The sequence below is a fragment of the Xiphias gladius genome, chromosome 6 (genome assembly GCF_016859285.1).
Source record: "Xiphias gladius isolate SHS-SW01 ecotype Sanya breed wild chromosome 6, ASM1685928v1, whole genome shotgun sequence".
NCBI classification, from domain to species: Eukaryota; Metazoa; Chordata; class Actinopteri; order Istiophoriformes; family Xiphiidae; genus Xiphias; species Xiphias gladius.
In genome coordinates this window covers 1,455,697-1,483,474 of record NC_053405.1, presented here as the reverse complement: position 1 = coordinate 1,483,474, position 27,778 = coordinate 1,455,697, and the positions used below count along the sequence as shown (strand labels likewise).

At 40.8% G+C, this 27,778-nt stretch overlaps 1 protein-coding gene across 1 annotated transcript in view; it reads left to right on the top strand.

The window, feature by feature from the left end:
* Positions 1-953: 953 nt before the first annotated feature.
* Positions 954-27,778, top strand: part of nfia (nuclear factor I/A) — a 214,380-nt gene continuing 187,555 nt past the window's right edge. The window contains exon 1 of the mRNA XM_040128396.1: positions 954-1,077. Coding sequence (XP_039984330.1) covers positions 982-1,077 — 96 coding nt within the window. The 5' untranslated portion in view covers positions 954-981. The remainder of the gene's footprint in view (positions 1,078-27,778) is intronic.

Here is a 27,778-nt window from a genome sequence, read left to right as displayed (position 1 = left end):
ATTTTTACACTGATAACTTGCTACTTTAACTTGCATACAGGGTCTGAATAAGCCCTCCACGACTGTCAAATTGAAAAGTAAAGTAGTGAACTTACTGACGGAGCGGTGTGATGTTTTTCAGGCAGGCGGCGGAGGTGGCGGCGGCCAGCGTCCACTCCTCATGGAGCGTGAAAGGTACCGGCACAGGTCTGCTCTCTCTCTCTCCGGGCTTCCGCCGGATCGTTCAGTCTGGAGGTATTTATGCCAAAACACATGAGTTTTCTGCTGAATGAGGGATGGAGGGATGAGGATGGAGGGATTCAGGGGAGAGGAGAGGAGTGGAGTGGGGTGGAAACCCAAAACAAAACCTAGCATGATAGTTTGTAAGCAGTTCCATGTGTCCGGAGAACAGATCGCCCTGTGGTTCTTCAGCCTTCTGCCCTCTCTCTCCCCCTCTCTCTCTCTTCCCCTCCCTCCCTCCCTTTCTCTACCTGCCTCCGTCCCATTAAAGTGATCATAAAAAAGCAGTAGAAGTTGTTTGGAGTCAGTTCAGTTCAGTTTAGCCTGAGCTGCCTCTTCTTCCTCTGCTCCTGGTGAAGATGATGGTGATGGTGATAACGAAGAACAAGCCCTAATTAAACCCGAGGAGGGGAAAAAAAGGGAGAAGCGACCCGAGGGGCTCGGCGATGCGGAAAAAAGGCTCATCATTCTGCTCGGCTGTGTGTGTGCGGTGTGTGTTTGAGCCTGTGTGTGTGTGTGTGTGTGTGAGTGAGTGAGTGGGGGTGTGTTTTTTTTTTTTTTTTTCTCTGAGCAGATGACTGCCGCTCACCTTGCCACGGGGTCTGCATGAGATTGGTTCATTGTCAAGGAGGGTTTTTTTTTTTTTTTTTTTTTTTACCCATGATTCCATATGGTATGGAGTGGGCTACATGTTGCCCAACATGCCAGTGCAAATGTTTTCTCAATTAGGTGTCTTATCTCCGGTGAGCGCACTCGCATCAGATGAAGCTTGCTGACAGCGTAATGGCAGGGAAAACCTCGGAAGGCTCCATCAAATGGCAGCTCTGCTACGACATCTCAGCCAGGACCTGGTGGATGGTAAGTTGGCACAACTGCCCCATTTTCTTTTTTTCTTTCATTTCTCTTTTTTCTCTTTCCCCCCTTTTTCTTCAACCAAAAGAAAAACAATCCCTCCTCCTATTTCTTCTTGTTCTTCCTCTTGTGGTAGTGCTTTTAGAAACACAGCCCCGCACAGCAGCGTTGTGTTTTATTTCCAAAAGGCTCCTGGATTTGTGAACCGCTCGGACTGTTTGTTGCTTTTATCAGACAGCGTCCCGTCTCCCCTCTCTTGTCTCCGCGGTGTCCCGTTAGCGGACGGGTGCCAGCTCAGGTCTGCAGCCGCGGTCGGGGGTTTGTTGCCTCCTTCTGCTGTCGTGACGCTGAGCCTCTTCTTGTCATCCTCCTCTTTCTTTCTCCTGTTCCGTCTAATTAGCAGGGAACTTTTATGACGCACAAAAAGTCCTGCTTTGTTTCTGTGCCATTCCCGAGAAAAACCAAAAGTGAACGTCGCGCTCGGCTCCTGAGCTTTGACACGTCGCTGCCGCCGTTGTGGCAATTACTTCGCACCCAGGAACAAACATCCCACCTCCCTCAGACTCACACCCGTCTCAGTGCTGGTGTCCCGGGACGAGCAGGGGCTCCGGCTGCAACGCCGGGCCACATTAAGCAGCTTGTCGTGGTCAGCAAAGCCAGCCGACCTTTGACGCCCTCGTCACTGCTGTGGTGGCTGTGAGGGAGGGGGGGGGGGTTGAAGTCCAAACAGACAGATGAGGGGTTGAGGGGACTTTGGTGACTCCGCTGAGAGAGGAGGAGGGGGTCTGGGGGGGTTTTGGTGGCTCACAATAGTCTATTGTGACCAGCTTGTCCAAATGAGCCAGAGAGATGAAAGAGCTCCCAGCACAGAGAGTTCATTAGAGGACAGCTCATTATTGCTGTCACCGTTACATTTAACACTATATTAGCACCATCAGTTGAGTCCGCACTGGTGGTGTGGTCAGTTTTGGTGGATGGACGCGGAGTTCTGGCGCTGCAGGTTCCTCTCCTCCAGCCTGAATACAAAGAGTTGTGTTGCCAAAGAGACAAAGGCGGCTTTATCCTCTCTGTAACAGGACCGTGAACTTTGTGAATTCCTTTCGGTCAAACCAAAACCGGCCCCCCCCAAACACACACACACACACACACACACACACTTTCACCAGCCCACCACCAGTAGCAGGAGCAGCAGCAGGACGGCGGCGGGCAGCCTGTGGATGTTGATGGGAGGTTTTTTTTTTTTTTACTCTGCCGGCCGCCGTGGTCGTCTGCTCAGGGTCCGAGGAGTGTGTGTGTGTGTGTGTGTGTGTGTGTGTGTGTGTCTGTGTGTGTGGAGGCTCGGTTGATGGGTGAGAGAGTTCCATTCCTGGGTGTGTGTGTCTGTATTTGTCGGTGCAAACGGGGGGTCTGGATGTGCCGGCCGGCTGGAGCAGAATTTTATTTTGAGAAAGATCAGTTTATCAAGTGAAATTATTCTGTAAAGTGGCTTTTTATTAAAGACATTTTGTGCTTCTGCGGTGTAAGGCAGAAAACTTTGTTTTTGCTGACATTTTTGTTGCTGTTGGTTGAGTTTAATTCCACTGTGACGATGTGTGTTTTTGTTTTAGTGAATTTGGGCTGCAAATAATTACAATTCAAGGTGTTATAATTGGCACAGTATCTCTTTTCTCTGTGAATTGTTGTGTGGTCCCTACGTTGTTGTTGTTGTTAACTTCACATAGTCTCAATAAGGACGTAAGTCAAATTAAACTGCTGCAGGATTCAGTACATCACACTTTGCACCTTCCACGTCCTGTTTCTACTTTCAGCTCGACAATTCAATTTTTAATGCTTTATTTATAGACTTGAGAAAATTATGGGCTTTCTTAATGAAATACAATTACAATGTTGTACTGCTGTACAGATATAAGGAAATAATAAAAAGTAAAATCCATATCTTTTGGATGTAAAAACAAAAATCCTATTTTTTTTTTTTTTTTTTTTTGCTTTTCAAATTACTTATGTTAATAGTTTAATTTTCTGCTGGCTTTATTTTTAACGTAAATTGCCATCTATAACCAATAGGGATCTGTATTGTCAAATTCTTTTCTGCGCTCTCAAAATTAAAATCTCTCTCCTTTAAAAATCAGTCATTGTATCAGTGATATATTAACACTTTTTAATTAAGACGCTTTAATAATGACTCTTGTATGTCATTAGTTTTGTATTTTCTAATGAGAATTCTCTCTTCTCCCAAACGATCATAGCAGGGTAATTAGTCGGACTTAAATCCGTCTGGGCTTCAGTATCAGAGTCTGAAGCGGCAGAAAAGGTTAAACTGTCCGAAAGCAGAAGGAGGATTATCCGCTTTAAATTTTAAAAAAGCAGCTGTGATTATTCCACATGGTTTCTGTCGGTCATTGTAGGGAAACAGATACGTTTTTCATTTTGTGTTATAATGGATTTTCTAATTTTTTTAATCTCATTTAAATTTAAATGCCTTATAATTCCACACATAACTGTGGTGAAAAGTGTTGTTTGTTGATTTGATCTGTTTTCCTGAGTTAATGTATTAATATTAATGGTCTCAAATTGACGCTGCTTTTTCAAAGGAATCTTTTAAATTCAGGCTTATATTTAAAGCCATGAAAAATGATGCAGTATTTTTCATGGTTTTAAATATTTTTCATGGTTTTAAATATCATTCCGTAATATGTCTGGAATTCGAGTTTTCACAATATTTGCATTCTTCCGACAAAATTTCTCTGTGCTGTTTATTTGGAATCGGAAATGGACTCACAAAACAAAAAAATCCCAAATTTGCATCTACACAATAGACAAAAATAAGATCAAATAAAACCAAGCATTAATGCATGTTTTATTGCACGGATGTGAGCCACATTTCATCTTAAACTAACTATTTGTCTGAATTTCTGCCTCCACTTTATGCATTTCTCAGCCTGTTCTTCTTTTTAACGTTTCACTATTCGTCCGTTCTCTTTATATCTTAACATTATAAGTCTTAACATTTACATTTAATTCTCCGATGTTTTTCTTGCATCTTTGCTTCACTGCACATCCAGTACAATTATATTAAAATTAAAGACACTATAATCACAGTTGAATCATTGCCAGTTTGTATATATTGTGCCTGAATTTTCAGGCTTACAGCAAATGACTGTGAAACCAATTTGCACACTTGTCTGCAGCAGAACTACAGTAAACACACTCCAGTGTAATCAGATTTTATTCATTTAACAATTAGTGTTAACAGTGTGAACTTAGAGAGCTACGACAACTGGAGGAGGAGAAAAATGTTTCAGATGTAGAATAATGTCATCAAGCTGCGTTTCTCAGCCGGGTCAGGACCCCGCGTGAGCTCAGTTGACATTTTGCCGGGAGGTTTGTAAGCCTGGCAAAATTATATTTGTTTAATGTATTTCTTTTAATAATAGAAAATACATAAGCAGGTTTAAATCACATAAAATTGTCATGTAATCCATTTGGAGCTTCTTTGTCCTCTGTGCCAAACAGAAGACATCATAGGCTGATTCAGCTGTTTATGAGACAAAAAAATTAAAAACTGCCAAAACAAGAAAACCAACTGATCTGAGAGGAGAGAGGTTTCTGATAAAATAACGAACCCTGCTGTGTGTGTGTGTGTGTGTGTGTGTGTGTGTGTGTGTGTGTGTGTGTGTGTGTGTGTGTGTTTGCGTAGCTAGTATTCATCCACCGCAGGGGTTAACAGGATTTCTGTGGGACTACAAGTGACGGCCCCATAATCCATTTTTATCAGTGAGCAAACCACATCCCCCCCCGGAGCCCCCCCAACAAACACACACACTCTCCGTCTTTCCATGAACATATTCGTCCAGTGTGTGAGTTTGTGTGTGAATGTCATCTTTGCATGTTAAAATAATACGTTACCACCACACTCTTAAAGAGAGAGTCACATTCTGACTTGGTATGACCCTCTTCATTTCAACTTAAGGTTGTAAATATGTAAATTTGTGTCATTTAGTTTTTGGGATGTTTTATATCTGGTTATTTAAGTCTCTGAATACACAGTGTATATTTTCAAAAAGCCATATACAATACGTCTACTTCCTGTTCAGTTCTACTTTTATATTTTACATCCCTCCATAATGCAGATCTGCACACTCAGACTTTATAAAATACAGGAGCCTTTTTCCTGACATTGTCCCTTATGACCCACAAATCCCCCACACCATAGTAGAAATAAAGACAGAGCAAATACTAGAGTGTATAAAGCACTAAATACTCAGCACTGAGGGTAATCATACTGAAAGGTTGTTGCTGTATTACTCTGTGACAAAAAGGTGGAAGCTGGAAAGATTCTGTTATAAAAACAGTGTCTTTCTCATCTGTTGTTTCAATCTCCTCCTTTCACATCCTGACACTGAATGACCCCATAGCTCCAGGTGACGTCTTCAAATGTCTTGTTTTGTTTGACTCACAGGCCAAAACTCAAAGAGATTCAGTTTACTGTGATAAATGATAAAAGCATCCAATCATCACATTTAAGAAGGTGGGAGCAGCACTTTGGCATTTTGGCTTAAAAAATCATTAAAACGATGATTCAATTATCGAAATGGTCGAAGATTAATTTTCTGCCTATTGACTAATCACTTAATCGACTAAGTGTTGCAGCTCTATGCGGTTGCAATTAACATTTCATCTGTGGAGGAGTAGAAGACTGAGTGTGTGAGCCTGGCACTTACAGTTTTTGGAGGAGAAGTGTATAACAGGATACCGTCCAACATGCCCGGAGTTTCCCTCACATTATCTTGACAGCACTGGCTTGAAACAAACTGGTTACGTTTACCTGACGAGCAGCAGGTTGTGGTCGTGTGTATTATGACTACTGTCGCTCAGAAGGAAAGCATGACATTACAGCGCCACAAAAACCTCTTTTTTTGGGGGTCAGCGCTTTCTCTGACATTAACCAAGTCGTTTTAATTCCCTTAATTGACCCATTATCTTTGACTCTGTGACTGGTAACAGTTTTAGGAGGCACTGACAAACGTCGTAGCTTGGAGGACTTTTTGCAAGCTGAAGATTTAAAGTAGGAAATAAAGACGGGATCTGATGCTGGGTTGGCGTATCTGTTTACTTCAGACAGTCCAGGTATTTCTTTTATTTTGAGTAGCCTGACCACTACTGGGGACAAGTCGCCTTAAAAATACCTTAAGATATATTAAAAAAATTAAGATTAGCTGATTAATCTATTTGTCACTTGACAGAAATGTGATTGATTTTATATTGATTTTATCAATTTTGGAAAGTAATAAAAAAATATGTAGGTTATAGCTTCAAAAAACTAAGTTACGATGAATCTTTTGTGTTTTGTGTGAGTACGAAATCTGAAGATAAAAACGTTGGACGACGGTAACTTGTTCAGGGTTGTAGGTTGCGCAGAGGTGACACTCTGCTCTGTGAGTCAGTGAATTGTAGCGGACTGACGTCGGCTCGGCTCCGTGTTTGTGGTCTGTGTGAGGTCCAGTTCATTAGCCGGACTCTCAGAGGAGGGTTGGGTTGCTCCACGAGGTCTGACTGACACAGGCGGTTTAAAAACCCAACATTAATGAGCTCAGAGGAGGAAAACTGAGAGAAACACAGCAGGGCAGAAATCATCCGAGGAGACACAGAAATTGGAGGTAGATTGTGGTGGAGGTCAGAGGGTGGAGATACCTTAAAGTCTGACAACAGGGGTTAAAAAAATCTACTCAGGAGAACAGCGTTTCTTGTTCTGCCCCTTAAACACAAAGATAATTCAAATCATCAGTTAGGGAATTTCACTGCACACAGAGCAAAACTGGAAAACAGCATGGCAGGCTAGAAAGTTTTAACCAGAGGTGGTCCTGTCTCAGAATGACCGAACTGTGAAGAAAATAGAGAAGAGTAGTGCTAAAGGAAGGCAGAGCAGCGCAATGCCATGTAAATCATACACTCGTAGCCAACACGTTTACATCCTCGGGTGTATTAAAGCAGATACTTCAAACAGTAACACCAAGATTGATGAGAAATACTGCATTACACTGCAGCCCAGCTCATCTGAGAGCAGCCGTCCCAAACCAAACTCCAATAACGCCACCTGCATGTCACATCTCACGTTTTACCGGTGAGACTCACGGTTAAGTGCCTTCACCGTCACGGTCAACTTGGAGTAGCTTTTCTCATAATTCTTGATGAAGGCACAGTGGTTCTCAAACTGTGGGCCAGGATGTCCAGGAGGGAAAAAGTGGAGCCGAATGATGTGTGTGGGCACAAAAAACAAACTTGCTAACCCGAAACCTTTGAGAAACTTGCTAATCTCTGAAAATTTCAATTAAATTTAACTTGGCTTGTTTTACTATTACTTTGACTAATTTGATTCAGTGACTGAATAAACATCAAATCCATTTACACAAGGGGGGGTGGGGGATGGGGGCGGGGATCCTGATTTTTCTTTTTGGCTCCTGAAGCATAGCAGAAAAAGAACCACTGCTCTAATACACCCCAAAGATGTAAAGAGATAGTTACCACTGTATAAATATTAAGGCAAAATGTCTGACAGATGACAAACTTTTCTCTCTCTCTCTCTCTCTCTCTATATATATATATATATATGTGTGTATGTATATATGTGTATATGTATAGAGAGAAAATATCGGTAGAAAAACCAGGAACCACTATAAGTAAATGAAATGTTGATTGACAGCGTCATATCAAGATACCGTATGAATAAAAAGTCTCAGGTTTGAGTTGGAGCAAACCTGGAGTTTTCTGGGAGTTCGTTCCAGATATGTGGTGCATAAAAACTGGATGCTGTGTGTCCATGTTTAGTTTTTACTCTGGGGACAAGGAGCAGACCTGTGCCAGACCATCTAACATGATTGTTAGAGCATCTGGGACTGAGACAGCCCTAATTTCAGGAACCAAAACTGTGATCCTGAACCAAACTATCAAACTTGGAAGACAAACATATAAGTGTTTGAGAGGTTGCAGCTTGGAAAATTCACCAGTGCTCACCGAATGTCTTTCAGCTCAACTCAGAGAGATTTTAACGACAAAATTCAGCTGCAGTGTTACATGTTTCCTCTAGATCTGGTTCAGCTGCTGTCCTACTGTATTTAAGGGAGTACAGTCCATCCCGTAGTCAGCTGGATTTAGTTGACTGTAGAGTTCGGAGAGTCCAGAATGAATCCAGCAACTGTTGGTCAGTAAATAGCTCCGACTCGTAACTGCTGCTAAAAGCATAATAAAAATCCTTTTTACGTATCTATTTCTACACCTGTTCAGTTAACCAGATACAGACGTGGATTTGTTTCTCTTTTGGTGGGCTGACGTTTTCTCCCTGCTTCCAGTCTCGGTGCTAAGCTACGCTCAAAACCTACATGTATCTCTGTGCTGGATGCACAGTGATTAAACTGATTAGAACTGCAACGACCAGTCAATTAATCAATTAGTCGATTGACAGAAAAATAATTTGCAACTATTTTGATCATTGACTGAGTGAGAGAGAATTTGCTGCTTTTCTCTGTATGTTATAATAAACCGACGATCTTTCTTTGGACTGTTGGTCGAACAAAAATAAAACATCTGAAGACATGACCTTGGACTTTAAACTGTGATGGACACTGTGATTTCTAAGATTTAAAAGACCAAGAGAGGAATTGGAAAAGTAATCGTTAGATGAACTGATGATAATGAAAACCATCTTCAGTTGCAGCCCTAAAACTGATACGCATCAGATCCGACTCTTAGGGAGGTGGAGGATTTCTGCAAATGTCGGACTGTGCCTTTAATAAAAAGACACGACCTTGCTGTGATTCATAGTTTGATCGGTCAGTCAGTCAGCTGATGGAGGCCAGTCACGTTTTCACACTAATTTTACCTTTTCAGCACCGGTCCACACTGAGACGACACGGGAAGGTTATAGCCACGTTCGTGTGTGTGTGTGTGTGTGTGTGGGTGTGTGTGTGTGCTTTTTTAAGAGGGAGTGTCATATTGTGCAGAAGATGTTTCCAATTTGGAGACGGCCATGAGCGGAGTAGAGATGATTAGAGAGGAGGAAATTGGGGGATTGGAATTGTCTGCTTGAACTTCCTGAACACGTCATGCTCGCTCTCCCACCTCTCTCTCTATCTCTCTCTGCCCCCCCCAAATTCGTCCTGGCAGTCTCTCGTCTGCCCTGTGGTCCTCCTGTGGTGTGGAAAGTGCGAGGACACATCGAGTCCTCGAGCTCCCGGTGTGTCTCAGGCTGCCACCGAATAAAAGACATGACTCACTCCTCTACCAACGTTTGTAACTTTCCTTTCCTTTCCTTTCCTTTCCTTTCCCTTCATCTCTCCTTTCCTTTCCCTTATTCCCCACCTCTGTCCTTTTCTTTTCTCTCTCCTATGTTTTATCTTACCTCTCATTTTCCTTAATCATTCCTTTCCTTTTACCTATGTCATTCCTTTCTTTTCCATTTTGTCTTTCCTCTCTTTTCCTTACACTTGATCTTTCCTTTTCTTTTTCTTTTGTCTTTTCCTTTCCTTTCTTTTCTTTTGTCTTTGGTTTTCTGTCATTTTTCTTCATCTTTCATTTTATCTTTCCTCTTGGTCCCTTTTTTCACATTACTTTTTGTTTCCTTTCTACCTTTTCTTTCACTTTCTTTTCATTCCCTCTGTCTTTCCTTTTCTTTCCTTTTCTGTTTATCATTCCTTTCGCGGTTTTGTCTTTCCATTCATTTAATGTATTTTGCTGTCTTTCCATCTTTCCTTTCACTTAATGTCTTTTTCTTTCTTTCCATTTTTCCTTTCCTTTTGTCTTTGGTTTTCTTTTTATCTGTACTTTACTTTCATCATTACTTTTATCTTTCCTTACTGCCTATTTTTTCCTTTCCCTTTGTCTTTCCTTTTATCTTTCACTTTCTTTTTCTGTTTCCCTCTATATTTCCTTTATCTTTTCTTTCATTTTTCTTTCCCTTTCCCTCTGTTTTGTTTCCCTTTTTCTTCCATTTATCTGTACAACCCCTTTGTCTGTCCTTTTATCTTCCCTTTCCTTTCTATCCTTTCATTCCTTTACCTTTCTCTTTCCACTCCTTTCTCTTTATTTTTCTTTTTTCTCTTCCCCTAAGTCTTTAATTTTTTTTCTTTTTATCTTTCCCTTCATCTTTCCTTTCATTTTATCTTCCTTTGTTTTTCATGTTTCCTTTCCTCTTCCATTATCTTTCCTTTTATCATTTCTTTCCTTTTGTCTTTCCATTGTTTCCTAAGACAAGTCAAATGTATTTACATTTAATACGCTTTTTGTTCATGTGTTAATAGCAAATAACATAAACCGATACACAACTAAACTTTTACTTTTTGATGTTGGAAAACGAAATCAGTTCAATATCTGTCAGGTTTTACGTTTACTTTCTTTTTCATATCTTAAATCTTTGGTACTTTGAGGCATTTTAGGGGCTGGATTGAAAAGACAAGTGTAAAAGTTTTTTGTTGCAGTCCCTAAAACGAGTTGAGGGTTCAGTGTTTTGAGCGTTGGTCTCCTCTTGTAATTTTCCCCTCTAAGTATCATTGGAGTGCGTTGAAGTCCGGTGCAGCAGGATGACCTGACCAGGTGCTGTGAACTGTGATTCTCCCTCTAATGCCGAACAGAGCGTTCGGCTCTTTAGCTTCTTTTCTCTTTGCTTTTTTTCTTTTGGTCCAATAAGTGAGCGGAGGCTTCAGGCTGTAATATCCGCTGCTGTGCTGCTGGTCTTAGTGAAGGAAAGCTGAGCCCGAGGCACCTGCAGGGAAACCCAGCCGACCTGAGAGAGAGCTGAGCACCAACACTACCTCAGCCTTAAAGGACGATTCTTTCTTTTTATTTTTCAGTCAGTACCTCAGTAGTTTTTAAAGATGTAATTCATTGGTGTGTTGGGAAAACTAAAGTTATAACCCAGACTTTCCACTAGAAATGTCCAGTATGCTGCAAGATACACTGGACACCCAAACATTTGTGATAGCAGAACAAGTCATTAATGTGCTGCTCTCCACTCTCCTGATTTCAGCTTTTCCTCCAGATGTTGAACCTGCTGCAGGGATTTGCCCCCATTCAGACACATTAGCTCATAAGTGAGGTCCAGCACTGATGTTGGGTGATCAGGTCTGGCTCACAGTCAGTGTTCCAGTTCATCCCACGGGTGTTGGATGGGGTAGAGGTCAGGACTATGTGCAGGCCAGTCAAGTTCTTACACACAAAACCGGAAAACAATTTATATGTGGAGCCGACTTCTAGCAGGGGAACAATGTATTAATTATCTCATGCTGTAACATTAAGATTCCCCTTAATTAGAACTAAGGGTCCTAGACCAAACCATGAAAAACAGACCCAGAACAAAGGTAAACTGCATGCAGTGGACAATTATGTTGGACATTACAGTTGTGTTCCCCTTTTGATAAGACGTCCAAATCAATGATAATTGGCTCAATTGGACATGGTGGACACTCCAAAGCTGTGTCTGTTAGAAATTCTGCTACCACGATGAATCTGCTGGGTAAATGTTACAGCAAACAGGAAAGATGAACAAACGATGGAAAGAGAAAAAGTGCAACTAAAGTTCATTTGGTGTTGTGTGTTTGTCTCTGTGACATAACCTGTACCATTGTTCTTGGTCCTATGGATTGCCTGAAATTTTACATAGATATTAAAACACACAAAACCTGCCTTTTTATTGGTGTCGAACTAGACATTGAAGTTTTAGCAGAGCAGGGCAGCAGCTTGGAAGTGGCTCGGAAGTGACTGCTTGTTAACACGTCGTCTTAATGGGCCACGTTTCAGTCACTGTTTCACCCTTGTTCTGTCGTCTGACAACAGACACAGAAAAACATGTAAATGAAAACAGCTTTATTGGGAATTGGCTGTATTAAAATACTGTACATGTGAGCAGAGACAGTAGGAGAAAGGTAAACAGAAAAAGGGCGCTCCAGCCACACACTAGGTTTTAACCTAATCTTGTTTTCTTGCTGGTCTGTTTTGCAGCAGCTTCGATCTCTGGATGCTAAACAGAGAGAAGCTGGAGGAACTTTGTTTGAGAAAGCTGACAAATTTCAAACCAGAACTCTAATTAATTTACAAATTTTTTTTCTGATACCTAATTTGGACGTGGACACACCCAAACTAAAACTGAAAGACAAAACTTTAACCACAGTCACTATTTTGTTTCATTTTGGATTCAGTATGCTTGAGCAGAATGCCAACACACACACAAAAAAAAAGTGTCACTGTCCAAATACTCCGGCTGCAGTATATAAAGAGAAACAGGACTAAGGTGTTAACTGTGTAAAGCAAAGACGTTTTTAATATTTGACAGAGATTTAGAGATTTTTCAAATGAATGTTCGACACAAAATTAAATCTTTCGAGGACTTACAGTAGATAAATATCTATTTATATGATCTCTGGCTCCTCAGCTGTCTGATCTGAATAAGACATTTTAGATCTGCATAGTGAGTACATGGAATATATTTTCCACATTTTACGGGTTTCAGCAGATTTTTAAAATGAGGCAGCCTCGTCTTAGATAATTTGAAAGGGTGTAGGTTTGTTTTGCGATGGTAGAGATAGGAAAAGTTCCCATTTTTACATTTAGTCTTCACTTCATCTGACAACTCATGGTGGTTTAACAGCCGAAGAGTTAGTTGTTTGAGGGTTATATTGCACATTATTGAACATTGTGCATTAGCCATATAGCTCCATATCCATTACGTTTGTGTTTAATTACCTTCACAACAGAATAAGGTGGATGTGAGGCATCCGATTTTTTTTAGTTTTCGGGCACGTTTTTGCACGATTGCAGTTCTCTTGGTGGACTTGGAGAACAACGTTGCAAAAGCTTACGATTTTGTCGTTTGTCCTATTGGGTTACTTGAACGTCAGGTGGACGATCTGTCCCCAGTCTCTTCACTTCAAATTTTCCCTTCAAAGACATCAAAGACAATGGATGAGAAAGTAAATAATCCACCTCGTTCACACTAATGCCCGCCATTTCCACAGTTGCTCACCTCTCCCTCCCCACTCTCACAAAAGTAGCACCTCATCGTATGTACCATGTGTACATCCGCTGTCATTGGTTAAGAGTCTGTGAAACCGGGGGGTGCCAGGACACCTGTCACTCACTTAACACTAGGAAGATGAATGGGAGCTGATGCAACTGTGTTTGGGCTGGACAAAAATGAGCCCATTTAGATATATCCTTTGCTTTTCTTGTGACTGTTTGGTGCTGTTGCCGCTCTAGGTTCAACCAAAATTTAAAACAATCTGTTAATAATGTTTTTGAACAGTAATCGTCTCATCTTTATTGTAAAAGATAGAGAGGGCTTAGCCCAATTTAGCCCATTTATACCAGAGAATCCAGGGCTGATGGGATTTTAAAAATACTGAGGTCATGACTCCTAGTTTCACAATGCAAAACTCCTCCCTCAGAAAAATCGGACCAGATACCAATAATAGTGTTTATAGTGAGGATTTCATGATTTTTTTAATTTTTTTTTTTTACAGTTTATTTAAAATTTCTGTTAATTAATTAAATGATTTAATTAATTAAGATCTAAATGCTGTTTCAAAGCCTTCTCCACACTCCCAGGAAAACATATCTGGTGGGTAAATACTCTACAATTAGAGAAATTTAGATACAGTATATTTAGTCTAGAGATATTGGAATCAGCCTATTGAAACTGGAGAATGTAAACTCCCCCCAGGTGATTTAAACCTCCTAATTGTCCAGAAAAATACAGAGGACATGTCCTTAGTGACCAGTCTATGGTAGCTACAGCCCTGAGAGACTCCGTCAGGAATATACTCTTAAAGAATGTAAAAATATCAGAAAATAATCAGAAAAATGGCACATTTTGAGGGGGTTTTCTTGATTTTTGGATCTGAATGACAGATGATTTAAAAAAAAATAGCCATTTTGACTCAACGGAGTAAAAACTGTATATTGATGTAAACAAGTAGAGCTAAAAACACAGGGAGTGTTTACTGTTGACTTCGGGTGTGTTACTGTATCCAGAGGATCATCCGTCTCTCTGGCATCTGACCCGCTGCTGACGCCTTACCATTAACTCGACTCAACAGAGGCAAACACACAAATACAGGATACTCTCTCTCTCTCTCTCTCTCTCTCTCTCTCTCAGGCGCGCTGCTGCATCATTTAGTCAGGTGTATTGTTTTTCCAAATGAGACGGGACGAGACTGGATTGATTCAGGTCCTTGGAAGGCTTCAGTGCACACATTTACACACGCGTGTAGTTCTGTACTTGTGAGGACCCTTGTTGACATGGTGCATTCCCTAGCCCTTAACCCTCAACCTAAACCCAATTTCTAATCTCAACTGCAAAACCGAATCGCGCTTTGAAGAAATGAGGACTGCATGAAATTTCCTCAATCAAACTAGTCCAGAGTTACAAAGCACATAAAAACAAACACACACACAAGAAGTAAATATGTACATCAGATCACTAGCACCTGGACCATTCATAGCATAACAAGTAACTTGGCTGTTACTTTAAAGTCTGAAAGTAATTAACACTAAAAATATGTATTTTCACTTTAGATACTTGTGTTCAGTTATAATACTTGTCCACTACCTGCTCAGCAGCAAAGAGCAGCAAGGGAAAGGATCTCTCCTCAGTTCGATGTGGAGCGTCATTTCTCCCTTTTTTTTGTCTTCAGTCCTCCTCCTTTTTTCTCCGCCCTGACCTTTTCTTCCTCTTGCTCCTGTTTCTTCCGTTTCCTTCTTCATCTGCTTGTTGTACTCTTCTTCTTTGTCTTTCTCCTGTTGTTTTTCATCCTCTTGCACCTGTCCTCTTTTTGTCATTTTCCTCATCCAACTTAGCTCTCTGCTTGCCCTCTTCCTCTTCATCCTCTTCCTCTTCCTCCTCTTCATCACCCCCTCTCTGTCCTCCTCATTCTCCTCCTCCTCCTCTATCTCCTGCTCCATGTCAGGTCCTCCCTGGAGAAACATGGCGACCAGCCAAGACAGCTGCTTCTTCTTTAGGTCGGTCGGTTGTTGTTTGGTTGTGTGTGGTGGATGTCCTGCTGGGAGGAGGAACAATGGGACAATGACGACGACGACGACGATGATGATTTCCCTGATAGACCAACTATTCTAGTTTAAGGCTGGTCAGACTCTCACACTTGCTGACTTTTCCTACTCTCAGCTCGGAGCCCATTGGGTCCCACTGAAGATGTAAATCTTTAAAAACTCCTCACAAACAGATCGTTTCATTTTGAAAAAAAGTTTCAGTAATTTTCCTAAAACAGCTGCTCACTGTAGTTTTTAATTAAACAAACAGGAGGAAATAGTGACTTTGTCGGGGACTATTTGCAGCGGTGGATTAATCCACATTTATTGCTGTAGTGAGTATTTCTGGCAGCAGGACGGTGTGTGTGTGTGGGACTGAGTCGAAATAAACGACAGTGTATGTGTTGATGGTGATGAAGGAACATGTCACCCAGTTTCTGGAAACAGTGGAGCTCTAGGATACAAACACAGTACTTTTTAGTAGTAAACATTCAGTGTTGGTTTGGATCGGCACACTGGATTTTTAACAGTAACAAAAATATAGAATACAACTATGCTTTAATGTGATAATTTTGGTTTTGTGTGTGTTTAGTAGACAGGTGTATGGAAAGAATTGGTGTAGAGTTAATGCAGCAGCCCTCTGCCCCCCCCGAACCTAAAGCATCTCTGTTAAACAAAGTGAACATTGTTTCTCTCTGCCTTGTGCTGTGGCTCTTTGCCAGTTGAGGCTCAGTATCAAACAACCTTGGACGCTGCTGGTTTCTACATATGCTCTCTCTCGCTCTCCCTCTCTCGCTCTCTCTCTCTCTGTGTGTACTCTGTTCGAAACAGTGAAGCAGCAGAACAAGATTTTTACTTGCTTTAAAGCCGCCATGGTACTTTACACTGTGTTAAGTGGCTGCTCTGCTCCTTTGTCAAAGTTGTGAATTTGGAGGAGCTGCTTTTTCCAGAAGTATTTGTCACTTAAAAATTTCTTTGTGTGCTTCATTCAGCTACATTATTGTGTGTTATAGCATTGTTATAAACAACATTTTAATTGTTCACATACTGCTTATAAATGGTACATTTTCACCTTAAAGGGGGTTAAACTCAAACCTGTCTGATGTCTCGTGTTGTGATGCTCCTCGGACTTAAAGTCAATCCACTCTCTGCGAAATTGTGCCGGCCTGGTTTGAGCCTGGCTTGGTTAACCGAGAAAATAAACCGAGATACTTCAGGAATGGGGGTTATCATTTATTGTCTGCTGTTTGCATTAATCGGCAGCACACCAATCCCATGCGTCCACGCAGCTTTTTCTCCTAGAAATTACGCTCATGTACAATTTAAGTCTTTCCCAAATATGTCGTTGTGGCAAAGTAATCTTTGGCTGGATTATGTTCAGTGGCAACATTTGTTCTTGAATGAATGAATTTATGAACAGAACCAGAGTTGCAAGGAGGCAGTTGGAGTGGATGGAGGACTGTGACACAGGACACCAGGTTCACATCCAAAGTCCCGTCTGAGGTTTAGGCAACAAAAGCACCTTGGTTAAGGTTCAGGAAAGATGGTGGTTTCGGTTCAGTTTACATAAACAGGTTGTGTCTGAAGTTAGTGTGAACTTTCTTTGTATTAAACCAGACCAGGATCCTTTCCAAACCTGAACCAGGTTCTGTGAGAGTCTAAACAGAACCATAAAACAGTTTAATGATGCTGGAGTCACTACAAGTGGATACTGTGCTGCAAGATCAGATATTTTGGTGGGAAACAACCACGTTGTAGGTTAACATTTCACTGATATGTTCAATATTAACAAATTTGCTACCTGTCAAATATGTAAATTAACAACATTTCCTCATTACATTAATAGAAAAACATAATCCGGTCGCATTGTATTTCCTACAAAACGCTTTTGCGAATTAGTTGTTTATAAATATAATTTCTTGGAGACAGGGTCGGTCCATGTCTCCAGTCTCCCCTTTGATAGGCTCACATTACCTAAGACCCGCCCTCTGGAAGCATGGCAACCAATAAAAAATGACAAATAGTAACCTGTGACAGTTCTGTCTTCATGTACGTATCATAACTAATGATGGACAAAACCACAAAAGTATACTTCGGTTGCACAAACAAGGTTTTGGGTTTTTGGCAGCCTTGGACTCAGTGCAGGAATTCTTCCCAGGCGCTAACGTTAGTCCGATTTGCTGACAGAAACAGCTTCTCTAATAGAAAAGAAGGCAAATCTGTGATATGGAAGCTTTCCAGTTCAGATGTTGCAAACTGGCATGAATGGATGGATTTCAGTCATTTGCGTTAAAAGGAGACAGTCAGGGCCAAGTCCAGCTGTGAGTCCAGCAAAGGTTTTAGTCTGAAACCGACTGAAACGTAAGGAGGAGGTGTCAGTTCTGGAAATGTAATAGCTTTAAATATCAACCGCTCAAACTAAATGTCATTATATTGACATCTTAGTGAATTGTCTTGGATCAGATATGTTTATATAAGATAAAAAAATAGATATAATTTTTGTAAGAGTATGGAGTTGAAATGTGTGAGTGTTGTTGAGTTTGTGTGTCTGTGGTTTTACAGACTCACTCTTTTGTGATTGTAACAGAAAAAAAAAAAAAAGGAAACAGAATCCAGAAACACCATCTGGTATTCGGGAGCTCTGTGTGTGTGTGTGTGTGTGTGTGTGTGTGTGTGTGTGTGTGTGTGTGTGTGTGTGTGTGTGTGTGTGTGTGTAGAAGTGATCATTTTCTGCATGCCACACAGTTCTTGGTCTCCAGCCATTCGGTGTTTGGCTGCCAGCAGAGGTGTCAGTCTTCAGTTAAAGTGAGGCAGCGCTGGGTGTTTGCTGTTTGCTCGATTGGCAGAAATGGATTTTTGCCATTTTTTTTTTTTCCGTAAATATCACCTGTTCTGTCACAAAGCCATCACCACTCTGGCCTGGACTCAGCCGAGGAGATTCAGCAGTGATGCCTTCAGAGGATTTGGCTTTTTACTTGGGAAAAATTCCCCCTCTCTAACTGTTTATTCGACAAATTAAAAATCTTACATTTTCTTTTGTTTAAAAGGAAAAAAAATGAAATAATTATTCTCATCATTAATCTAGAGTTGATCCAGATCCAAAAGTGATCTGTTCTGCTTTGAAACAAAGAGGAAACAATCCATGGAAATGGAAATGACTCTTTTTTTCATAGAAAAAACAGTAAAAAAAAGTAAAGCACATAAACATACTGATGATCTGTCGATTAGAGCCTTACCAGTGGTGGAGCTACAGGAAAGGTCAGGGGGTCTCCAAAATCATTCATTCAGCCAGGTCCATAAATATCCCCAGCAGGACCAAGATGGCGACCATTTATCCAAAAACATTTGGGAATAAATTCAGCATTTGGCAGAAGAAATGTGAGACTTTCCTTTTTTGGGTATGAGAGACCTATACAGTAATGAAATGTGTAGTCCATTAATTGAATAGTCGATTCACATAAAATTAACAACAATTTAAAAAAACTAAATAGTCGTTTCTCAAGCAAAAAACACCAATCGGTCTCTGGTTTTCCAGCACTGAGAGCTTTGGCGGAAAATAATACCTGCAGCTGTGGTAATGCCCCTGATCTGAAAGACAGGTGGTGGTGTGTTACATGAAACAAACTTCAGGTGATAAGTTATATGTGAGCATGTGCCTTTCTGTTTACAGCCTCTGAAAGTGAATCATTATTAATCAAACCACAAAATTTCACTGGTGTTAAATAAAACCTATTCAAAATTTTATGGTGGGTGAGCTTTTCTCTTGCTCCCCGGATGCATGCCTTTATCTATTTATTTTATTTAATCTTTATTTAACCAGGAAGACTCTTGAGATACATGATCTCTTTTACAAGAGAGACCTGGCCAAAATGACAACATAAAATAAAATAAAATGTCACATTTACATAAGGACACACATCATTAATTTACAACAATCACATATAACACAACAAAACAGAGAGAGATAAAACTTGACCATTTAGAACAATGACATTCTTCGTGAAACATTTTCACAAAGAACGTTTTTTGAATGTGATGTTTGAATGTCTGATTTGAAGGCAGCATTTCCAGACAAATTTGATCTTGTACATTTTTCCAAGCCCAGGCTACATATTGAGAAAATGCAGTTCGGTAGGGAAACTGAAAATGATCCATCTACATGATCCGTTCTGATGGCTGTTAACAGAGGTTTACCAAGGACGGCTTTAGATAAAAAGGCACATATGAAACATTTTCCATATTTTAGGTTACGTCCATCCAGTCAAGTAATGTATTAATGTATGTAATGTCAGTAATAAGTCTGTTGCCTGCATGTACAGGGAGTCAACATCATCTAAAACAGTAAAAAATGGGAACTAAAGAAGATTTTCTCTTGCTGCAAAAGGAAAGCATTTAAAATAAAAACCTAATTTAGGTTTCAGTTTCTTTATAAGGTTATTGATGTGAGTTTGGAAAGAGAATTGTCATCCAGCTTTTTCCCAAGATATTTGTATGCCGAGAATTTTTCCAAATCAGTTCCTCCTAGAGTTACAAGATTGGGGTTATCTACCTTTTGTACAAAATGTGCCGTGTTTGTAGTCAAAATAATGACACTAGTTTTTTTTCGTACACTCAACAATCAATAAAGTGATGAGTAGTCGTGGCCCTAGAGCACAGACATCGGTATCAGCTGTCAAAAACCTGTCAGACCTCTGCCCGGTTTTTGTGTGACATGCAGGGAAAGGATTCCGACTTTTTGTTAGCTGGTAGTGGACTGGCTGGTGGGGGTCCAGGTTAATCCTCTCAGGTAGTCCCCCAGACTTGCTTCAAAGTGTAGTCTGAGGGGCCACACAGCTGGTTAGGAATGGGGTGACAGGTGTGTGTGTTTTCACTATGAGAATGTGAACATTACAGATGCACATTCAGATACATGAGTGCAGTTTGCTCAGACATGGCTGAACATTAACGGCTTTGTCCTGATTAATTATTTTTACCATACCAAAGCTACAGATCGCACCAGATGTGGGACGCCATGCATTGTCCCTTTAATCACATGAAAATGTTCCCACCATCCTCCCACAGAAGCTGAACTGTGACAGTAAGGTCAGCATTTTTAACCTATTAATGCTTTAATAGCAATCTGAGTGATTAAACAATTAAACAAATGGAATGATGCCTCCAGGAAATAAAATCAAGAGCGCTACTTAGTTCATTATGATTAGAGGTGGAGGGATTAATGGAGGCAGCCAGATGTTAACATATCATCAGCAGTCTGAGTAGAGAGCAGAGCCGAGGCCTCGTGTCGTGGTAGGTGCACCACGGTGAGTCGTGTCGGGAACACGGACTCACTGTGGTGCCATGTACGACCACACGGACCAGAAACATCACCTACAGATGCAGCTGAAAGGTTCAGATACATTAATGGCTCTGACGTGAAAGGGTTCACACAGAGAACTGTCACCAACTCTGCAATGTTTACTTTCACTTTTGAAACTAATGTTCATTAATAAACTGTTTACTTTTCTTAGAATATGTTCTGTCTTGGTTTCAATACTTTTACAGTATTTAAAGTGGCCATAATCGATATTTTTATAATAACCATGTAAAATGACATTGTTAAAGGTGTCTGTGGTAGAGATGAACCTACAAAGAGTTACCAGCTGAACCTAAAGCTCCTCTCGGCTTCACAGAGCTTTACATTGAGTTTCAGCTCATAGTTTATCTGTTTACTCCTCTGGTTCACTCTCACCGCTCTCACAGCGTCGTTTTCAGAGAATGAGCTGTAAAAAGCCACTGTCCACTACCTGCTGAGCAGCAAACAGCAGACACACAGTCAGAGACCAGCTGGTGAACATGGTGGAGCATTTAGCAGCTAAAGAGCCAGAGATTTCCCTCAGGAGCTGGTGGAGACCAAAACCAGAGCTAAAAGAGAGGGAATACTGGACTTAGATTCATCAGGTGACACAGACACCAGATCCAGATGAAGGGTCATGTTGCTCTGTAACTGCTGGAAGTGGACAGCTGTTGGATCATATTAGCTACCACTACTTTATAAGATAATATGTCTGGACTGCCCTACTGTTAGTTTGTTTTAGAGTTCTACTGGCAATTAATGTAACTGTAAATGTCAGTATACAAAGTCAGGGAAATTTAGTAGCAGAGATTTAATCTAAATGAGACTTTTGAGAGGTGGGGGTTGGGATTGGATGTTAGTGAGCATAGTTGACCGTTGAAAAGGCGTCTAGCTGACTAAAACTGTGCAATATTTGGTTTAATAGTGAGTTATTCAGATGTCTTGGTGACAATAACCATTGTTTCAATTGTATCTTAATTACTGTATTCCAGTTCATAGGAGGGACTCAGTTCACATTGAAGTGTAGAATGACTCACAAATCAATTCAGTAATTCAATAAAACACTGAAAACTCAATAGAGGTTCAGGTTTTCTTTTTGCTTATTTGTTTTACTTATTATCTCTGTATCGCTTCCACAGAGCAGGATTTAAGGTTTTTTGACTGTTGAAAAATAGAAAATGAGCTGCAGCTCGTTGCTCATCTTCTGTAAGAGCGCACATTGGCACAGAAAGTACAAAGTGTAAGAAGTACAGAAAAGTAATCCAGGAGCATGATTTGTGGAGTTATTAATGGAAGACACCGAAACTACACATTTAATCGCCATGTGAAGACAGATTAATTAGCAGTAAATTATTTTTAGAGGAATGGGCTGCTGAAAGAGTGTCACAGTAGCACCATATGTTTGGACATCAGAGAGCCGTTTAACAGCATCCCAAAAAAAAAAACACGATGTGAAGGAGTGTTTGTCAGCATCTCCCTCCAAGGACTCATTCATTAACAGTAATGTGGAGTGATCACCTCTTTATCAGTGTGTGTACAAACTCTCGGGCCAGACCCCCCCCAATCTAATTAAGTTGATTCAGAGTGGTGCCTGTGTGCGTTCAGGACCCCATTACTTATGGCTGTCCAGTCCAGGGCGCCTCCTGACCCTGCCGAGCCTGTCGTTGTGTTCTGCCAATGCCTCTGACGGGGGAGCTGCTGACCCCCCCTCCCCTTTACTGTCCCAACCCCCTGGGGAGCTGAGGAAAAACAGCTGGTAGGGGCATCATGGGAGACCTCGCCCCCCCCACCCCCCAAACACACATACACACACACACACAAACTCCCAAACACACACACAGGAAACACCCTCTCACAAGGGAATATGTCCTCTTCATTCCTTTAATATTACGGGATGCAACATGGGGTCCAAGGACCTCCAGGGATCCTTCAGAGGGTTGTATGGGCTACCAGGGGGTTGTTGACTTTTATATTCAGATGCACCATATTTGCACACTTTCTGTAACTTCTTTGACTCTGCAGTGAACTCTGGGGGGCTCATTCTTCAGAAACCCGTTGCTGTCGACGCTTGTTTAGACTTGCTTGTTTGAACAACAGAACCAGGCAGAAAAGGATTCCTTCATCGGAAATGTTGAATCCAGCAGCTGATTTACAGCCGTTGTTTTGATGAGCGAAAGCGTCAGCATGGGAACATGTCTTTGAGTAGAGTCACACGTCAACAACAAACCATGATTATAATGTTTGATGAACTCAGAGCAAAATACATGGTAAAGAAGTGACTTTATGTCAATCAGAATATGACCGTAAGAAAACAGCAGAGCACTTTCAATATCAGGATATTGGCAGCACAGAGTTCATGGTGATGCCACACTTCTAAAGTGCTGCTGCTGTTTAAAAACTGCACTTGATTTTTAGTATTTTGTTTATGCTGGAGATGCTGAAGCTGCCAGATGGCAATGGAGGTAGTATTCAGATTTTTTACTTAACTGAAAGTACTAATATCACTCTGTAAAAATACTCGACAGTGAAAAAAGTAAAACCTCTGTACTGAAAGTTGTTAATTAGTAGTCTGTAAGTATAATTGGAAAAATGTACTTAGTTTCAAAAGTAAAAGTAGTCAATGTAGAAATTTTCTCCTGTGACTGTTATACTATTACAGTATATATTATATCATTAGATTGTTATTTCTCATCCATTAATGTGTAAACGGTATTTAATTGTTGCAGCTGGATGCGTGGAATGTTGAAGAGAGATCCAGTAGGGAGTCAGATGCACCGAGGAGGAGGCTGTGATGGAAGGGTTCCTTCCATTGTTGTGTTTCAGTGGTTGCAGTGGTTGTTTGCAAATATCGTACCTGAACCCTGATTAATTCTTTTAGTTGCCTGACCTTAGCATAGATTATCTGCCATCGCCGCGATGTTTCCCTATCCTCAGTCATACTGCAGCTGCCATGCACGGATATGGTCGAAAGATTATTGAACATAATGTGGGGTTTTGCAGCATCTTCAAATATCAGTGTTCTGGGGTTGCTACCATCCCGCCTCCTCTGTCCTACCCCATCCTCCCCCTCCTCCCTCCTTGTGCAGCAGGAGGCCCCCTCTCTCCTCCCTGCCAGCCGGGCAGCGTAGAGGGCAGTCGGGGCACAGAGGAGGCTGCTGCTGCCTGATGGTGGTCAGGACGGGCTGGGCTCAGCTACAGATGTGATGCCAGCTTTTGCCAGGGGTCACCTTGGAGAGGCCGATGGCAGTGTGTACACCCCCCCCCCCCCCCGACATGACTACAGCTGGCTCCCTGCTTAATCCGCCACAGGGGGGTAGGGGTGGGGGGTGGGGGGGCCACATGGTCCGTTACATGCTTTTTACATATAGTTAGTGTGTGTTTATGTGAATGAATATACCTGAAACAAGTAGAAGCACAGTGTCACTTTTTATGGACAGGAATATACTGGTGGTTTTTTAAATGTTTCACGTTGCCATTGTTTTAGTTGTCTATGAAAGTCAACTTCCAGAGAAACTAGCTGCAGATAATTTATCAGTGAGAGAACATCATGTCTTTTGAATGTGAAGGTTCATTCTTGACCTTGGAAATAGAAGTTTGACATAACAGCTTTGATCTAAGGTCCACTTACTAGCTTTCTGTGGAGCTTTCAAACAGAAAAAAGCTTACTGGAAAAAGACTTTGGTCTTCATTTGCAGATGTAGTGGAATTTAGATTTTTTTGGAATTAAGATTTTGTCAAATACTGTCATTTATTTTTGTTAGTTTCATAATTGTTGCACGGTGGTGAAGTGCAGAGAAAAAAACTTTGCTTTTGTAAAAGTTGATGGTAAACTTGGGAAAACCCAGGGATCCATGGAAAACAGTACAAAAAGGCTTCCCAAATGGCTCAGTAATAGTATACAGAAAATATAAAATATGTGCACAAATACAGGCCCTCAATAGCCAGGTTTCCAGAAAATTGAGAAAGAAAATATGAATGAATTCTTGTTTCCATCCAGTCCTGGTGTGTGAATTCAATTGGATTGGTTGATGGAGATAAACAGCTGGTGGAGCTAATTCTCAGAGACGAGGTCACTAAAAGAGCTGCAGTCGAAGCTCAGACGATGGAAAACCATGTGGAGAACATGATGGAGATCTGAGGTTTCTGCCGGTTTCATGTGTTAATGTGAGGAAGGTTCCAGTCTCCTCGCGGCTCCTCACTGATCTGATGGTACGTCAGCGTTTATTCACTCAGTCTGTTTCACTTTGGTTTTTATCCACACAACAACTTTTACACCTCAGACAAGAAAAATCACTTGTTTGTCATATTTAGAGTTTTTTTTTTTTTTTTTAATTTTCGTTGTTTCTACTCTGGTTTTTTGTTTTTTTTTTATGCGAACATTGAAACTTTGCATAAAAACAGGTGGATGAAAACACACTTGCAATATAGACATCTGGAACACGACAACAGGCCCGGACTACACACAGCTTTAATACAGCGCATCACAACCCAGGATGGTCTGGAGACTGCTTTAATCTTAAGTAATGCATTATATTTTATAAAATTATACGTTCATGTTTTTTTAATATTAAATTTTAAACTGTAAAGTAACGAATAAAAGTAGCGGTGAAGTAGAAGGTGAAAACAGCTTACTAAGATGTAGCAGAGTGTAGGTATAAAATAACAGAAAACGGAAATACTCAAAACACAAGTACCTCAAAATTGTAATTAAGTACTTGAGTAAATGTACTGTTTTTAGTCCCCTCAGTGAGTGGAAAGTTGAGTGGATGTTTAGGTCACATGTAAGTCATGATTAATTACCTCTGTCAAGGAGGTTATGTTTTCACCCGTGTCTGTTTGTTGGTTTATTTGTTTGTTTATCAGCAGGATTACGCAAAAAGTACTGAAACGATTTGCACTAAACTTGGTGGAGGGGCTGGGGAAGGGCCAGGGAAGAACCCACTCAATTTTGGGGCAGATCCACCTAAAGAGGCAGAGCCAGGAATTTTTTTAAATCACTGTCCTTACCACTGCAAGAACTTTTTCGTCAATATTGGGCGTTGGCGGAGGAATGCATTGGCATGTATTCCATTTCATTTTATTGCATTTTTCTTTTCTCAAACACAAATGTTTTTGCACTATTTTTTTTTTTTTTAGTTTTCTTTGTTTCCAATCAGATTTTTTTATGATCAAATTGAAAATGCACATAAATACAGGTTGATGATAAAGCAACTACTGGCTTGAAGAACTCAGAAAAGGCTTAGATTGGCAGCTGCTCTGGACTGCAACATGTTTCAAGTTTGGCGTTGCCTGAGGAAGAGCACAGAGCTGCTTCGTCAAGGTTGTATCTGCCTCTTTGGAAGTGTGAATCGCTGGATCACCAGACCACAAGGATGCCTCAGAGCACAATAGAAAATTTCTAATAGAGGTATTAGTACTTCTCTTCAAGTAATGGATTTGAGTACTTCCATCACTGTCTAAAAGTCAGAAGAAATGAAGTGACTGTATTTCCCAAACAAACACAGACACACACACACAGTCAGGTCCAGCTCCAGTGTAGCCTGCAGAAGGTGAGGCTGCAGATCGGCTTTTCCAAACTAGATCCATCCTCCCTGCTAATCAGCTGTATATCTGCACGTTCCTAATTGTTTCCATCTCCCTTCCTGATTCTGTCCGTTTACCACGCTGAGGGCTTTAACAAGCTTATTTTAGTTTCAGTGGAGAAACATCAGAGGGGCTTTACTCTGTGGACGTGAAAAAATCCGCTTAGGTTTCTGCCGGAACTCACAAAACCTCCATCCATTAACTGATCAACTGAAGGATATTATATTTCTGCTTCAAACTCTGTGTTTCTGTGGAAGTGGGGCTGATATATTTCTAGGGACGAATCACATAACTTTCACTTGGCTTTATCCTCTGCTCATATGGTGTTGGCAGTTTGATTAATTACATAATTATACAGAAACTGAAAAATACTGTACTGGTTCTCAAATTGAAATGAAATTGTGGCCATATTCTACTTCTTGTCACTGTCCCGTGAGAACCACATTATCTCAAAGTATTGAAAACCCTTTCAAAACCGATTTGGATTGTTTCAAAATGTATTTTTATCTATCTTGAAAGAATTAAGAGTCGGGTTTTTATTTTGATAAATCTATAGTGGTTTTGATCTTAACTGTTTCAGAGTAAGATAGTCAAATTAAGAAATATTGTACAGTTTATGTCCTGAATATCAGAGAAAAAATATATATGTTATGAAAAAAAGGCAGTTGAAAAAGTGCTGGAATAAGCCTTTAATAGTCTGTATCAGTTGAACGTTTAATTAATTGGGAAAAAACCGAGGCATTAATGCCAGTGTGACCGCTACCGTTGCAGTTCAGTGATCGAGCAGGTACAGCCGCAGGTGAGCGAGGCCTCGGACAGGACAGGCTGAAACCAGAGAGGACTGTTGGAGCTTGGTGCTGATGGTCGACTGGGAACATTAATGAACCAGATAAGGTGTCCCACTGTGGCCCTGCAGGCCTACAGAGGCCAGGCGGAGTCCTTCACCTTCCACACTGAACAACAACACAATCAGCTTTTGGTTCCTTAATCTCAGACCACAGCAGAGCAGTTTCCAGGGCCGTGGAGAACTGGTTCAGGAGGTTCCAGTACAGCACCATGCTTGGGTCCTAACAGCAACACTTGCAGCACATGTTGCTCCACCAGTTAACAAACAGATCAGTGTGTAGACAAATTATTAATTGATTAATCATGTCATTCCTTAACATTCCCTAGTTTCAACATCACTTGAGAACAGCTACTATATGTGGTGAGATCGTTTTCTCAGCTGCTGTTTCCAAGGTCAAGAATGAAGTTTGAATCTTAGTTTTTTTTAGCCAACATGGACGAGAAATTCTTAAAGCACAAGAAAAATGAAAATCAATGATTAAATCACTGTGCAAACTCCCATCTGCCAGTGAAGACCATGCAATATGATTGAAAACTCCCCAATAGCTATTAAACAGACCGAGATAACATTCTCAATAAAAAAAAAATCTTTAGGGTTTCAGAGTGTTAGTCAAAGAAAACAATCAATTTAATAATGTCACCTTGAACTCTGGAATTTTGATGGGCATTTTATAGACCAAATGAGCTATCGATTTATTAGAGAAAATCATCTCCAAAATTAATCCAAAACGAAAATAATTATTTGTTGCAGTGCAATTGTGACATTAGTCAACTCAGATTTCTGCGTCAGGTCTTGATTACTAGAAAGTACTAAGGTGGTCCGTAAAGATATCCAAGTAAATTTAGTAGTACCATGAAAATAATTGTCTGGATTGTAAAAAGTAGAAATCCAAGTTTAACCTTTTGTCAGAACCT